General features: G+C 37.9%; 1 protein-coding gene across 12 annotated transcripts in view; it reads left to right on the forward strand.

The window, feature by feature from the left end:
- Positions 1-16,759, forward strand: part of NEK1 (NIMA related kinase 1) — a 223,059-nt gene that overhangs the window by 140,824 nt on the left and 65,476 nt on the right. For all 12 annotated transcript variants that reach the window (XM_082468835.1, XM_082468834.1, XM_082468832.1 and 9 more), the window contains one exon: positions 15,980-16,111. In XM_082468835.1, the coding sequence (XP_082324961.1) occupies positions 15,980-16,111 (132 nt within the window). The remainder of the gene's footprint in view (positions 1-15,979; positions 16,112-16,759) is intronic.

Here is a 16,759-nt window from a genome sequence, read left to right on the forward strand (position 1 = left end):
TTGTTTTCCTTACTTATTTGCTCTCTTTTTCTCTGACAGGTACAGTTTAGGGTAATTTTTTTTCTTTTTTCTTTTCTTAAATCCTGTTGGGATTTTGATCATACTACTTTAAACCTACAAATTAACTTAAGAAGAACTGACGGGTTTATAATAGTCTTTATCCAGAAACGTGTTAAATATCTACATTTACTTGTATCTTTTATATCTCTTACGTAATTTTGATCATTTTTAACTCATACTTGTTATATTTCTTGTAAAGCTCATTTCTTGATGGTTTATAATTGCATTTCTGCTTTTAAACGTTTGTTTTTTTCTAACAGAATAGTGCTGATATTTGGAGAAATTGTTGGGTTTTGCTTATCTCTTATGCAGTGAGTGTGCCGGTTCTACCAATTTTGAGGGGTTTCAGCATGCAACAGTATCACTGACAAGCAGTCATGATATACATCCTAACACTAATTGCTACCGTTCATAATTGTTTATTGTATGCAAGCCAGATTATAACCACTGCCCATGGATCGCTTCACTTACTCTTTACGACTTTACAAAGCAGATAAAGAAAGGATAAAACAATTAGATGAGGTCACATTTTCAGGAAGTATGGAATAGGGATAGGAACCTGTGCCCGTCAGGTATCGAAGTCTTAGTATTCTTAGGCAGTACGCCTAATTCTCCTGCTTTCTTTAAGTTTTGCCTTTTATTACCACTTTATTCTTACTGCATTGGCCAGAACTTCTAGGACAGAGTTAAATAGTAATGGGGATAATACTTTTGTTCCTGTCTTTAATGGAAATACTTTAGTCATTTCTCTGTTATGTATGGTAAAATAGTAAGGAATATAATTTTACATCTGGGTTTTACAGTTTTTATCAGACTTGTGTTTCGGTGTTTTATCAGATGTCTTTTGTGTATCTCTTAATATGATTGTGTTTCTTCTGAATCCACCCGTTGATGTCATATACAGCGAGATTCTCTTACCGTATTCCTAATGAAAAAGAACCGTTTAGCTATGAAGCATGAGTGAAAGAGACAGAACTCCAGAAATCAGAATAAGTCTAAGGGTTTTTTGATAGTTCCCTTTCGTTTTCTCCTCCCAGCAATTTTGATTTCTCCACCCTCCGCTAGTTACGTTTTTCTCTGTAGTTTCCAGAGTCCAGTAGTGGAGAACTCTCGTCTTGTTTGCCACGTCATGAACAAGTCTTGACTATGAGACAGTAACTGTCACAGGGTATCTCATCTTCCTCCCAAATCATAATTACTGTTATCTGGTACTTATCTTCTGGCCTGTTGGTCCCAGTCTTACCTGGCTTCAGATTGTTATGCTGTTTAAATCATGTTTTAATTCTAGTGTTTTTTACTTCCTCCTTTCTTTTTTTTTTGAATTTTTGAATTTCATTAAAAAAATTTTTTTACACAGCAGGTTCTTATTAGTTATCCATTTTATACATATTAGTGTATATATGTCAATCCCAAGCTCCCAGTTCATCCCACCACCACCACCCTCCCCCCAGTCCCCGCTTTCCCCCTTTGCTGTTTGTTCTCTGTATCTGTCTCTATTTCTGCCCTGCAGATGAGTTCATCTGTACCATTTTTCTAGGTTCCCCGTATATGCATTAATATACGATATTTGTTTTTCTCTTTCTGACTTACTTCACTCTGTATGACAGTCTCTAGATCCATCCACGTCTCTACAAATGACCCAGTTTCGTTCCTTTTTATGGCTGAGTAATATTCCATTGTATATATATACCACATCTTCTTTATCCATTCGTCTGTCGATGATCATTTAGGTTGCTTCCATGACCTGGCTATTGTAAATAGGGCTGCAGTGAACATTGGGGTGCATGTGTCTTTTTGAATTATGGTTTTCTCTGGGTATATGCCCAGTAGTGGGATTGCTGGGTCATATGGTAATTCTATTTTTAGTTTTTTAGGAACCTCCATACTGTTCTCCATAGAGGCTGTATCAATTTACATTCCCACCAACAGTGCAAGAGAGTTCCCTTTTCTCCACACCCTTTCCAGCATTTATTGTTTGTAGATTTTCTGATGATGCCCATTCTAACTGGTGTGAGGTGATACCTCATTGTGGTTTTGATTTACATTTCTCTAATAATTAGTGATGTTGAGAAGCTTTTCATTTCCTTCTTGGCCATCTGTATGTCTTCTTTGGAGAAATGTCTATTTAGGTCTTCTGCCCATTTTTGGATTGGGTTGTTTTTTTTTTAATACTGGACTGCATGAGCTGTTTATATATTTTGGAAATTAATCCTTTGTCTGTTGATTCATTTGCAAATATTTTCTCCCATTCTGAGGGTTGTCTTTTTGTCTTGTTTCTAGTTTGCTTTGCAAAAAGCTTTTAAGTTTCATTAGATCCCATTTGTTTATTTTTGCTTTTATTTCCATTACTCTAGGAGGTGGATCAAAAAAGATCTTGCTGTGATTTATGTCAAAGAGTGTTCTTCCTATGTTTTCCTCTAAGAGTTTTATACTGTCTGGCCTAACATGTAGGTCTCTAATCCATTTTGAGTTTATTTTTGTATATGGTATTAGGGAGTGATCTAATTTCATTCTTTTACATGTAGCTGTCCAGTTTTCCCAGCACCACTTATTGAAGAGGCTGTCTTTTCTGCTTTGTATGTCCTTACCTCCTTTGTCATAGATTAGTTGACCATAGGTGTATGGGTTTATCTCTGGGCCTTCTATCTTGTTCCATTGATCTATATTTCTCTTTTTGTGCCAGTACCATATTGTCTTGATTACTGTAGCTTTCTAGTATAGTCTGAAGTCAGGGAGTCTGATTCCTCCAGCTCCATTTTTTTCCCTCAGGACTGCTTTGGCTATTCGGGGTCTTTTGTGTCTCCATACAAATTTTAAGATTTTTTGTTCTAGTTCTGTAAAAAATGCCATTGGTAATTTGATAAGGATTGCATTGAATCTGTAGATTGCTTTGGGTAGTATAGTCATTTTCACAATATTGATTCTTCCAATCCAAGAAAACGGTATATCTCTCCACCTATTTGTATCATCTTTCATTTCTTTCACCAGTGTCTTGTAGTTTTCTGCATACAGGTCTTTTGTCTCCCTAGGTAGGTTTATTCCTAGGTATTTTATTCTTTTTGTTGCAGTGGTAAATGGGAGTGTATCCTTAATTTCTCTTTCAGATTTTTCATCATTAGTGTATAGGAATGCAAGAGATTTCTGTGCATTAATTTTGTATCCTGCAACTTTACCAAATTCATTGATTAGCTCTAGTAGTTTTCTGGTGGCATCTTTAGGATTCTCTATGTATAGTATCATGTCATCTGCAAACAGTGACAGTTTACTTCTTCTTTTCCAATCTGTATTCCTTTTATTTCTTTTTCTTCTCTGATTGCCATGGCTAGGACTTCCAAAACTACGTTGAATAACAGTTGTTAGAGTGGACAACCTTGTCTTGTTCCTGATCTTAGAGGAAATGCTTTCAGTTTTTCATCATTGAGAATGATGTTGGCTGTGGGTTTGTCGTATATGGCCTTAATTATGTTGAGGTAGGTTCCCTCTATGCCCACTTTCTGGAGAGTTTTTATCATAAATGGGTGTTGAGTTTTATCAAAAGCTTTTTCTGCATCTATTGAGATGATCATATGGTTTTTATTCTTCAATTTGTTAATATGGTGTATCACATTGATTGATTTGCGTATATTGAAGAATCCTTGCATCCCTGGGATAAATCCCACTTGATCATGGTGTATGATCCTTTTAATGTGTTGTTGAATTCTGTTTGCTAGTATTTTGTTGAGAATTTTTGCATCTATATTCATCAGTGATACTGGTCTGTAGTTTTCTTTTTTTGTAGTACCTTTGTCTGCTTTTGGTATCAGGGTGATGGTAGCATCATAGAATGAGTTTGAGTGTGTTCCTTCCTCTGCAATTTTTTGGAAGAGTTTGAGAAGGATGGGTGTTAGCTCTTCTCTAAATGTTTGATAGAATTCACCTGTGAAGCCATCTGGTCCTGGACTTCTGTTTGTTGGAAGATTTTTAATCACAGTTTCAATTTCATTACTTGTGATTGGTCTGTTCATATTTTCTATTTCTTCCTGGTTCAGTCTTGGAAGGTTATCCCTTTCTAAGAATTTGTCCATTTCTTCCAGGTTGTCCATTTTATTGGCAGAGAGTTGCTTGTAGTAGTCTCTTAGGATGCTTTGTATTTCTGCAGTGTCTGTTGTAACTTCTCCTTTTTCATTTCTAATTTTATTGATTTGAGTCCTCTCCCTCTTTTTCTTGATGAATCTGGCTAATGGTTTATCAATTTTGTGTATCTTCTCAAAGAAGCAGCTTTTAGTTTTATTGATCTTTGCTATTGTTTTCTTTGTTTCTGTTTCATTTATTTCTGCTCTGATCTTTACAATTTCTTTCCTTCTGGTAACTTTGAGTTTTGTTTGTTCTTCTTTCTCTAGGTCCTTTAGGTGTAAGGTTAGATTGTTTATTTGAGATTTTTCTTGTTTCTTGAGGTAGGCTTGTATAGCTATAAACTTCCCTCTTAGAACTGCTTTTGCTGCATCCCATAGGTTTTGGATTGTCGTGTTTTCATTGTCATTTGTCTCTAGGTATTTTTTGATTTCCTCTCTGATTTCTTCAGTGATCTCTTGGTTATTTAGTAACGTATTGTCTAGCCTCCATGTGTTTGTGTTTTTTACGGTTTTTTCCCTGTGATTCATTTCTAATCTCATAGCATTGTGGTCAGAAAAGATGCTTGATATGATTTCAGTTTTCTTAAATTTACTGAGGCTTGATTTGTGACCCAAGATGTGAGCTATTCTGGAGAATGTTCCATGTGCACTTGAGAAGAAAGTGTAATCTGCTGTTTTTGGATGGAATGTCCTATAAATATCAATTAAATCTATCTGGTCTATTGTGTGATTTAAAGCTTCTGTTTCCTTATTTATTTTCATTTTGGATGATCTGTCCATTGGTGTGAGAGAGTGGTTATCGTCCCCCACTATTATTGTGTTAGTGTCGATTTCCTCTTCTATAGCTGTTAGCAGTTGCCTTACGTATTGAGGTGCTCCTATGTTGGGTGCATATATATTTGTAATTGTTATCTCTTCTTCTTGGATTGATCCCTTGATCATTATGTAGTGTCCTTCCTTGTCTCTTGTAACGTTCTTTATTTTAACGTCTATTTTATCTGATATGAGTACTGCTACTCCAGCTTTCTTTTGATTTCCATTTGCATGGAATATCTTTTTCCATCCCCTCACTTTCAGTCTGTATGTGTCCCTAGGTCTGAAGTGGGTCTCTTATAGACAGCATATAGATGGGTCTTGTTTTTGTATCAATTCAGCAAGCCTGTGTCTTTTGGTTCGAGCATTTAATCCGTTCACGTTTAAGGTAATTATCGATATGTATGTTCCTATTACCATTTTCTTAATTGTTATGGGTTTCTCTTTGTAGGTCCTTTTCTTCTCTTGTGTTTCCCACTTAGAGAAGTTCCTTTAGCATTTGTTGTAGGGCTGGTTTGGTGGTGCTGAATTCTGTTAGCTTTTGCTTGTCTGTACAGCTTTTGATTTCTCCATGAAATCTGAATGAGATCCTTGCTGGGTAGAATAATCTTGATTGTAGGTTCTTCCCTTTTATCACTTTAAATATATTGTGCCACTCCCTTCTGTTTGTAGAGTTTCTGCTGAGAAATCAGCTGTTAACCTTATGGGAGTTCCTTGTATGTTGTTTGTCATTTTTCCCTTGTTGCTTTCAGTAATTTTTCTTCGTCTTTAATTTTTGTCAGTTTGATTACTGTGTGTCTCGGCGTGTTTCTCCTTGGATTTTCCTGCCTGGCACATTCTGCGCTTCCTGGACTTGGGTGGCTATTTCCTTTCCTATGTTAGGGAACTTTTCGACTATAATCTCTACAAATATTTTCTCAGGTCCTTTCTTTCTCTCTTCTCCTTCTGGGATCCCTATAATGTGAATGTTGTTACGTTTAATTTTGTCCCAGAGCTCTCTTAGGCTGTCTTCATTTCTTCTCATTTTTTTTTCTTTATTCTGTTCCATGGCAGTGAATTCCACCAGTCTGTCTTCCAGGTCGCTTATCCGTTCTTCTGCCTCCATTATTCTGCTATTGATTCCTTCTAGTGTGTTTTTCATTTCAGTTATTGTATTGTTCATCTCTCTTTGTTTGTTCTTTAATTCTTCTAGGTTTTTGTTCTTTAATTCTTCTAGGTCTTTGTTCAACATTTCTTGCATCTTCTTGATCTTTACCTCCATTCTTTTTCCGAGGTCCTGGGTCATCTTCATTATCATTATTCTGAATTCTTTTTCTGGAAGGTTGCCTGTCTCCACTTCATTTAGTTGTTTTTCTGGGGTTTTATCTTGTTCCTTTATCTGGTACATAGCCCTCTGCCTTTTCATCTTGTCTGTCTTTCTGTGAATGTAGTTTTTGTTCCACAGTCTGCAGGATTTTAGTTCTTTTTTCTTCTGCTCTCTGCCCTCTGGCATATTTCCCCCTTTCTTTTCCTTTGTTTCAGACATAGCATGCATAGGGCGTGAGTATGAAATAATTGCTGTGCTAACTTATTGCCTCTTCTGCAAGAGAACGTTGTAGCAACCACATTTGTCAGAAGTAGAAATATCTCCTCTTCATAGTCAGAGCTAGTAATTTGTCCTCTTAGCCGAATCCTTTCAAACTTACCTAATGTGGAAATGAGAGTGAGCCTACCTTTGGTGGACTCTGTATAGTGGAGTGGGGAACGGTCTGCTTTTGTTCTCTTGAGCCCAGGAAGCAGAAACATTTCGTCCTTTGCTGATTTGCATAGTGGGGCAGTTTCTATCAGGGTGAATCAGTATGAAACTGCCTGTGTATCCTTTTTAATCGACTTTCCTTGGGTTCAGCCTGCTGCTGTCATCCTTGTGTTCAGCTGCAGGATCGCAGTTGCAAGCTTTAAGGGCCATCGCCCCCTCCTACGTTATAGTTTAGTCTTTAATAATCCATTCTGGCCATCTGCATAGCACATGAAGGCGATTGTGAGAGTAAGGTAGCCATTAAATACAGTGAGGAGCTTATGCTTAGTGCACATTAGCCTTATTTTAAGAATGTGATCCATTATGCAGAACTGCACGGGGCCTCGGAGTATTTGATGACAGCAGCCTGCATGGCGACACCCTGGAGTCTTAGAGGTGGTCAGTGCTCTGCATCCCTCCCCTCAGTGTGCATGCAGAGGCCCTCACTGTGCTGCCTGTATAGACACCTTGTATGGTTCCTCACACAAGGTGGAGCGAATGGCTGTGTCATCGTTCACGTTGTGGTTGGCACGTGGGACCCTGGAATAGCACCTTAATCACTGGGAGATGTTTCCTTTTCTCCCAGTCACGTAGGCACCGCTCATGTTAGTGATTTAGAATGTTACGCTTCTAATGGCTCAAGTTAGTATATCTCAGAGAACACAAGCATGAGCTTTGTCATTATATTTCTTTCCCAAAATCTGCCCTTGGTGGGTTGAAACATAGCCCACAAGCATGTTTAAACGTGGTCTTGAGCACATCTTGTATGATGGTTTTCTAAAGCGCAGTTCCCCAAGCAGGCTTCCTTTCCATCGCTTGTTCCTCACTGTCCTGCCTGTTGGATGAGGTCCTGACCCCTGTCATCTAAGCTGTCACAGCCTGGTGCACAGTCTGCACACTTCTTCACATCAATTCAGGCGGCATGTTGGTGAAAGTCTGCTCCTTGGTTAGGTCAGAGACTGTGTTTTGAATATGATGACTTCCTCTTTTATTGCATTTCACTCTTTGTTGTGTATTTCATGTCTGTCTTTGTCCCATTCTTTGGACACAGGCCTCTAAGCTTCCCCCAGGGTGGACACACTCCCCAACTTGGCTACCTCAGAATCTTCTATCCTTAGTCTTGCCATCTAATCTCATCCATCTAAATAGACACATCCTGAGGTCACTTTGGAATAATGCTCTCTGAGCCAAGTCTCACTGGATATTAACAGAGTTCCAGAGATCTCTGAAATATATGTTTGACGTCAAAGGATTCAAGAACATCAGAGAGAATCAGGATTCCACTTATGCCGAGGAATCCTCTGATGGTCTTCCTAGCATCAAGCTGACTTTCCCTAAGCAGCAGGAGCAGAGGGTACTCAGTTGGTGGAGGAGGGGAAGGGGAGCACCTCTGGAAGCACTGTTAGGTGTTATGTTCCAGCAAGTGTACTTTACAGACTGTGTCCAGTGGTGGTCTGGCTTTGAGCAGGTGCTCTGCGTTCTTATCGTAAGACCTTTATTGCTGGGCAGCTGCACACGTGCACAGTAGCAATTCTGACTCCTCAAATGGCAGCTGGAGCCCGGCCTCTTCTGCCAGAGGCTGCCCTAGACCTCATACACCCACCAGTACACTTGCACGAGCAACCACATGCTTATAGTACAGCCCAGGAAAAGCTCCCTTAGAAGTCTTGGCTCTCTAAGCCATGTAAAACCAGTGTAAATTTTTTTAAATTTTAATGGTAGATCTGTCTTAGATAGTTCTAAAGTGCACACAAATGACAGATTTTTTGTCTGTATTCCTGATAGATAATACTAGTTTCTAGTGCAGCACAACTTTGTATTTCCTCATGTGTCTTCACAAAGGTTTTTACGGTGGCAACGTTAATTAAACTGTGGCAGTGAGCCTGGCTTTTGAGGTCCAACAGGCAAGCAGCCCCCTTTTGTTTGGGAGAATTATTTCATTGTGTGCACTTTTGGAAAGACCGTCGAACAAGGTGCCCTGGCTTCTCCCAGCTGAGGGACAGGCCGGTGATCTAAGGTGGACCAGCTGGAGTCTCTCCAGGGCGTGAAGTGTGAGCGGGTTGGAAGTTGGAGTTGATTTAATCAAGCGAGAGAACCTGGTGAAGCCAGGAGTGAGCTTCTGCTGCCAGATCCATGCAGCTACCCCGGCTCCTGTTCTCTTCTCGTGGCGGGCTTCCCTTTGCTTTGTGATCCGCCTACAGCTCTCTTCTCTCTTCTCCCCCCTCCCCTCCTCTCTTCCAACTCCATCCCCCCCATCTCCTTCCTCCAGAGTTAGTTTCTGTTGCTTTCAGCCAAAGAACCTTAACAGATTGACTGTGTAACGTGCTCCGCATGGGACCTGGCAAATAGCAGCAGCAGTGAGTTCACCAGGAATTCTGTGGCTCATGCTGTGCCGAGTTGTGCACAGAGGACGCGTGCTGGAGCGGTGAGGACAGCGGCAGGCTGGGCGTCAGGAGACCTGGGTCTAGTCTCAGCTCTGCCAGATAATTAACCTGCTTGGGGGACTGCCTTAATGTTTGGGGGCCTTTATTGCCTCATCCATCTCTAATGTTGTTGTGTCTCAATGTTGCCTCGAAAAATAACCTTCACTGTGTAAGTACTTAGGTCCAGTTTAATCTACAAGAGTGGATAAAAGTTATTTTACCAAGTAATTGTTTGAACAGGAAGTCTAATTTAGCACAAGCTAGATGTATTATAGGGCTTATATGTCTATACCTACTCTAACTCAGGAGTGGCTCACATGGTATTTCAGGCTGGGCTTAGCATTATTCCGCTCCCGGAAATGTTCATTAAAGGTTTGATTGTATGTTTGTTGATGCATTTTTACCCAGTAAGACCACGTATTTTTCATTGTATTCTCAAGAGTATCCTTTATCTAACAAACAGTAAAAATCACTGCCTTAATTATTCTGATTCTTCGGCATGTATACCCAATTTTATAAATTTTTCTTTTTGGCACACTTAATGGTAAAAATTGTAGTACTAAATAGGACTTTAGAATGGAGAATGATTTTCATGTGTGATGATAGAGTTTTCCCACCCAAATAATAGTGTTGGTTTTCCCAGCCAGCGTATATGCTCATATTGTGAGTAAAACATATAAGGAAGATAGGTTCAGTTTTTTAAAACGGTAGCAATGTATTTAGTAATCTAAAATTCAGTGAAAAATAGAATTAGGGAAATTCAGAGACTATATTTTGAGTATGAGTTTCTTCTTAATTGCGTTGGACTCTTTCTTGTGTATTCATTTGTGTTCTGTCTTTGTCGTGTTCTTTAGACCTGCCACATAGGCCTATAAAGCCTCCACCAGGGTGGACACACTTACCCTTCTGGCTACCTTGGCATGTTCTTATTCTTAGACATACTTACAAATGCATTACAGTAGTACTAGTTCAGAAAAAAAATTCAGATACAAACACTTTTATTTTTTTGGTACTTCAAAGACAAGGTTTTGAGAAGTTAAATATGAATTTGCTAAAATTTGACCAAGATGTATCTTTAGGCTACATAAAATTATGTGTGAAGTTGCTCTGTACTCAAAATATTAAATCAGGGCATTTAATAATATTTTTCTAATATACATTAAAATCTTACTAGTCATTCAGCATATAGAGATGAAATAGTATTTGTATTTATACTTCAAGAGTAGCTAAACTTATAATTCCATGTATTTATAAACCTGGCCTCAGTATTTGGTGAAATTTTTAGTTTTGTCATTAGGTGGCATTGCTGGTTAATTTTTCAGCAAATAGTAAAACTGACAGATAAAATAGGAGGAGTTTTACAGTGATAATTAAAAATCTTTTGGGGAAATATAAGCAGTATGGGAAAGTCTTGAATTTATTAACCCGGTGATAAAATAGCTAGGGAAAAAAATCTTCTAAAGCAATTTGTTTCTTAAACCTGACTTATGAAACTTTCAGGTCAATGTTTTATTTCTATTGCAATTTTTTTTTTTTAAACTTTGAATTTTGAAGAACTGTTAGAATGAAGTAGGTATTCTAGACATAACCAGGTGATCAATTTGTAACAAAATTGGGTTATTTGGTTTTTGTTTTGAAGTTTTATAGTTTTTTCTTCTATGAAACTTTGTTTTGTTTTCTTAATTTAATTAATTTTTGTGTTGTTTTACCATATTCAGTCATCTTTCTGAACTAAAAGCTCAATCTAATGTTTTCTCTTTTGACAAATTTAAAGATACATTATTATCTTCTATCTCAAGGTCTGGTTAATACTGAATAACATTAACGTTTCTGGCTAAAAATAATATATCCATGATGTTTACACAGAAGGCCCAAGTTCTCCTGTGCTAGTAAGTTACTGATGTGTGTTACCTTGGCTTATAAAGGTGTTGCCACGTCTCAGTAGTTACCCTGAATTACCCTTAATTTTTCAATAACTGAATTAGTTTTGTTATAAAGTATTTCTAAGAGTAAATTGGGTGTTCTGTTTGCTTTTTTGTTCTTTGGTTTAGATTTCATATATCTTTCTTTGCTTGTTTGTTATCTCAGGTTCTTTTGGTATGTTTAGCTTAGCTGACCCGGGGAGAGACTAGTACACGTTTGATTATAGAACGTAAGCATTTCCTGAAGGCTGCAGATGATCCTTCTTATAAAGGTGCCAATGACTTTCTCACACAGTGGATCAGATATCTTAGAGACTCTGTCTGTACCTGTCGTTAGCCATATGTATGGCAGCCAGACAGATGTTAATATACTATGGAGTAGAATTTCAATAGTCATGTGTGAAACTTTTTCTTCATTAAAATGCCTTTTGTTGATTAAAAGAAAAGATTTCCTTTCAAAGATGAGTAGCGTGCAGAGAACTTAACAGAAATCTCCCATGTCGTAGCCCAGTCCTGCTGGACTGGATTTGATTGTCATTGGTCTCAGGCCCTGTTTAACTCATAGCACTTTATCAGTAAGCAGATTTTTTTTTCTGTTACTTTAGGTTTCTCTTAAGGTTGAGACTAATATAGGAATGTCTGTAATATATTTTACAACTTAAGACTATAAGGTCAAAATAAAGGGTTTTCAATCCCTTTATATGTGACTTTTGCCATTAACTAAGGACAAATTTGCTAAGTATTCCATAGAGGTTTTTAAATTCTTCTTAGGTCACATATCTCCAGTTTCAGAGAGTTGTGCCAGTGCCTTGTTTAAATTGTATAAGAATTATGTGTGTGTGTGGATAAACATTAAAAAGAACTATAGATAAATGAAGTGCAATTAGCCAGAGCAGGGGTATATGGGTGAATTTTTTTTTTTCTTTTATTAAGAGTTTCCTTAATGTTATTATTCTAGGCAGCTGACCAGTGATTTTGGGAATGACTTTTGAGATAGTCTCTATAAGCATCAATGAAAATTGTATCAGAGGCTGAGAAGGGAGGTTGGTGCTATTCTTACTTCAGTGAAATTGGTTAAATTCATATTATCACTCTTGTTTATTCATACAATTAAATTACTCTATTGATCACTTTTTTATCTTAGATTTTTAAAAATTTGTAATGTAAGGTATTTGTCTTTCAGGTTTCTGCTTCCTATTGACTTCTATAAAACCTTTGCATACGGTGCTAACACTTTCACTTCTGATTCTGCACTGATGGGAGGGTTTTGCTCTGTGCTGTACTCTAGAGATCAGAAACTTGCTTTGTGTAAATGTCTTCATCTCGTCAGGGACTGAAACCGGATTCTGAGTGTTTAAGGCAAATAACCCTATTTAATGGAAACTATATAAATGTTTGCTGAACTATAATAATTACTACTATTTATTAGGCACACAGCTGTGCGCTTTACACATTTAATCCAGTGAGTACCGCATTCCCAATTTAGAGAGATTTGAGGTCCAGAGAGGCTAAGAAACACTGAGGGCAGGTGCGCCAGAGCTGTGGGCCCCTCCTGCCTGTGTGCACTCGCGGGGCTGTGTGCGGGGCTGCCCGACCTCACGCTCTTTCCCTGGTCTGGAGTTCCTTCCTCCCCAGAGCATTGAGCATGCACCTGCCCACTTTATTTCACTGCAGCATGCTGATTGATTCATGTGTTCCCTGTTCTCTTCTAGTTTATAATCCTTTCAGAGAAAACACTTCGTCATCATTTTGGTTTTTCCTCCTTTTTTTTTTTTTTTTTGAAAATTGCTTACTGCAATTAGTTCTGATCTATAATATATTGGGTTTTTTCCTAACTTGACTGAGCTGTAACCCTCAAATAATTCTCAAATTCTCCCATCAGTAATTACTGATTTAAATAAAATGGCAGTTTGCACACCCAGATTAATTTGTTTCCTTCAAAATAATCATCTAGGGAAGTAACATACCTGTCCTAAAAATGCTGCTATTTGATCAGAACCAATTGGAGTATGTTTATATTTCCTCAGAATTTATACTTTTTTGAATATACTCTATGGTAATAAGACAATCAAAGTTTTAAAACATTTCTATATAATTTTTCAGGGAGATAATACTCAGTTTTGTGAGCTCTCGATTTTTTTTTAAGTTATTTATAATAACATTAAATATCAGTGTACTTCAACAGTGCTGAACTGTGGGATTAAAGCAATGTTTCCATCTTCCTCTTCTTTTTTTAATAAGGACTTTATTTTCTTTGGAGCATTTTTAGGTTCACCGCAGAATTGAAAGGACAGTGCAGAGATTTCCCATGTACCCCCTTGTCCCCCACATGCATACCCCATTATCAACATCCCCCACTAGATGTTACATTTGTTACAGTGGATGGACCTGCATGGACACACCCTCACCGAAAGTTCATAGCTTACAGTACGGTTCACGGTTGGTGTTGTGCCTCCTGTGGTGTGGACAAATGTGTAATGACATGTATCCATCATTATAGCATTATATATGGTGTCTTCAGGCCCTGCAAGCCCTCTGCGCTCTGCCTGCTCATCCCTCCCACCACCCCCACTCCCTCACCAGCCCCGGCGACCACTGATCTCTTTACTGTCTCTGTAGTTTTGCCTTTTTCAGACTGTCATATGGCTAGAAACTTAAAGGATGTAGCCTTTTCAGACTGACTTCTCTCGCCTAGGAATATGCATTTAGGGTTCCTCCTTGTGTTTGCATGGCTAGATACCTCATTTCTTTTTAGCACTGAATACTCTTCCATGTATGTACTGGTTTTTTAATCCATTCATCTTGGTTGCTTCCAAGTTTTGGCAGTTACAAATAAAACTTCTATAAACATCTGTGTGCAAGTTTCTGTGTAGACATAAGAGTCCAGCTCATCTGAGTATATGCCAAGGAGCCCAATTGTGATTGTATGGTGTAAGAGTATATTTAGTTGTGTAAGAAACCACCAAACTGTCTTCCAGAGGGGCTGTGCCATTTTGCGTTCCCACCCATGTGGACTGAGAGTTCCTGTTGCTCCACATCGTTCAGCAGCATTTGTTGTTGTCACTGCTGTGGGTTTTAGCCACCATAGTAGGTGTGCAGTGGTGTTACCTTGTTTTAATTTGCAGTTCCGTAACGGCATACGATGGGGAACATCTTTTCATAGGCTTCATTGCTTTCTGTATCTTCTTTGGTGAGGTGTCTGTTCAGATCTTTTGCCCTTTTTTTTTTTTAATTTATTTTATTTATTTATGTTCGGCTGTGTTGGGTTTTTGTTACTATGCGTGGGCTTTCTCTAGTTGTGGCGAGCGGGGGCTACTCTTCGTTGCAGTGCACGGGCTTCTCATTGTGGTGGCTGCTCTTGTTGCCGAGCATGGGCTCTAGGCGCGCGGGCTTCAGTAGTTGTGGCACGTGGGCTCAGTAGTTGCTTGTTTTTTAATTGAGTTGTTTTCATATTTTTGAGTTTTAAGAGTTTTTTGTGTATTTTGATTAACAGTCCTTTGTTTTTATTTCTTTTGTAAATATGTTCTCCCAGTCTGTGGCTTGTCTTCTCATTCTTTTGACAATGTCTTTCACAGAGCAGAAGTTTTTAATATTGATGAAACCAGCTTATTAATTCTCTTTCATGGTTGTGCCTTTGGTGTTGTATCTAAAAAGTCATTGCCAAACCCAGGGTCACCTGGATTTTCTCCTATGTTATATTCTAGGAGTTTTTTACTTTTGAGTTTTACATGTAGGTCTGTAATCAATTGTGAGTTAATATTTGTGAAAGGTGTAAGGTTGTTTGTTTGTTTGCCTGTGGGTGTCCAGTTATTCCAGCACCAAGATTGTCCTTTCTCCATTGAATTGCCTTTGCTCCTTTGTTAAATGTTAGTTGACTCTATTTCTGGGCTCTCTGTTCTGTTCCATTGATTTGTTTGCTGTACTTTCATTAGTATCACACTATCTTGATTACTGTAGCTTCTAGTAAGTCTTGAAGTCAGGTAGTATCATTCCTCCAACTTAGTTCTTCTCCTTCAATAGTGTGTTAGCTATTTCCATCTCCGTTTGAGCAAAATAGATACTGGTGTAAAATGAAAGTACAGAAAACTAAATATTAGAATTGGATTACTATCTTATGCTTAGAAGATGCTCAATAAATATTGCATTTGAAATATTGGTATTTCCTCAAAAGAAATTCTTGTTTACTGGTTTGAAGAAGAGATAGAAGTTGGGAGTGACTTGCTGCCATGTTCCTGTGAGCATACTGCGAAATGCCATTTCCTTATATTTACTGAAAGTTCAGAACATTATTTCACATTGTTTACAGAGTCTAAATGTCAAGATAAAAGCAAAAACATATATGAATATAACAAATGGTATCTTTAGTGAAGTAAATCTTATTTCCTGTACTTTTCAATTCTTTCTTTCTTATTTATGTTGACAATTTTATAATCAGGGCTCTCATGTTGGGTGATTGATATTCAGACTTTAAGATTGTGCCAAACTTGTAGAATTTTCAGAAGCGTTTCTTTTTGAAGTATAAGATTAGTAAATAATCTTTTCTTCTTCTCGCCAAATTTTATAATGGGTTAAAATTAGAGTAAGAGGACTAATGTTTAATCTTTTGGAAGGCTGTTTGTGAAACACTGTTAATGCAATGGAAAGGAGTTATTTAGTACCACGTGGCGCATGATTAGGTTTACATGTGAGGCCAGAGATGCTTCTCTGTGTTCGCTGATCTTTCCCCAGCACCTAGCACATTGCCTTGCACAACAAAACTTGAGGAATGAAAAAAACTCCTTGTGGTTAGAGTGTATAGACAGTGACCTTATATACACCGTTTTATCTCTTCATGCAAATATAAATTCCCCAATGTACTTACATTCTTTGTTACAGTTGGTGGCCAAAGGAATAAAGAACTCTGATGTGTCTCCACCTTCAGGACAGCAGGAAACAGGTGGCTCTCCATCAAAGCAACAGATGAGACCTGTTATTTCTGTGACTTCTGCTTTGAAAGAAGTGGGTATGGTAAGTTTCGTAAAATCTAGAACTCCTCCAAGTCAAAAGATTATTAAAAGGATTAAATTTAATGAAGTTACATTAATTCCTAATGTCCCATTAGGTTTTTCTAGGGAAAAAATTACTTCTTAAGATTTTCATGTGTGGTTTACTCTGAATATTGGAGCCTCACTGGTCTTAGGTTTTATATCTAAGACCACCTGGTAGGTAAGAATATATTGAAATGATTCTCTTTTTACTTTAAAAGACTATTGGACAAAAAAATATATAGAAATGTATGAAAAACAATGCAGAAAACATTTTTATACCCTAGCACTCACAATTAGCAAGGGTTCACTTTTTTAAAAAATAATGTCTCTCTGGTACTTACTTAACTCTGGGAATAGTGTCCAGGACGTGTACATGTATTTACAACTTTTTGGCATAGCAAATGTTAGAGGACTCAGCATAATTGCCCTTAATTCATCAATTATTTCTTTAACCTTCTACTTTTGAATCTATCATGTCATATGGATAGTAAAACAGAGAACTGTGGGCAAGTAGAAAGTTTAAACTTGGAAGTATGTTTCGGGCATCTCTCTGAAATGTGAAAAACTCTGTTCTGAGGTTCAGGGAAAGGGGCTCATGGTGTGGAATTTCAGCCTAGAGCTCCATAGG

Source organism: Balaenoptera physalus (genome assembly GCF_965194825.1).
Source record: "Balaenoptera physalus genome assembly, chromosome: 7".
Classification (NCBI taxonomy): domain Eukaryota; kingdom Metazoa; phylum Chordata; class Mammalia; order Artiodactyla; family Balaenopteridae; genus Balaenoptera; species Balaenoptera physalus.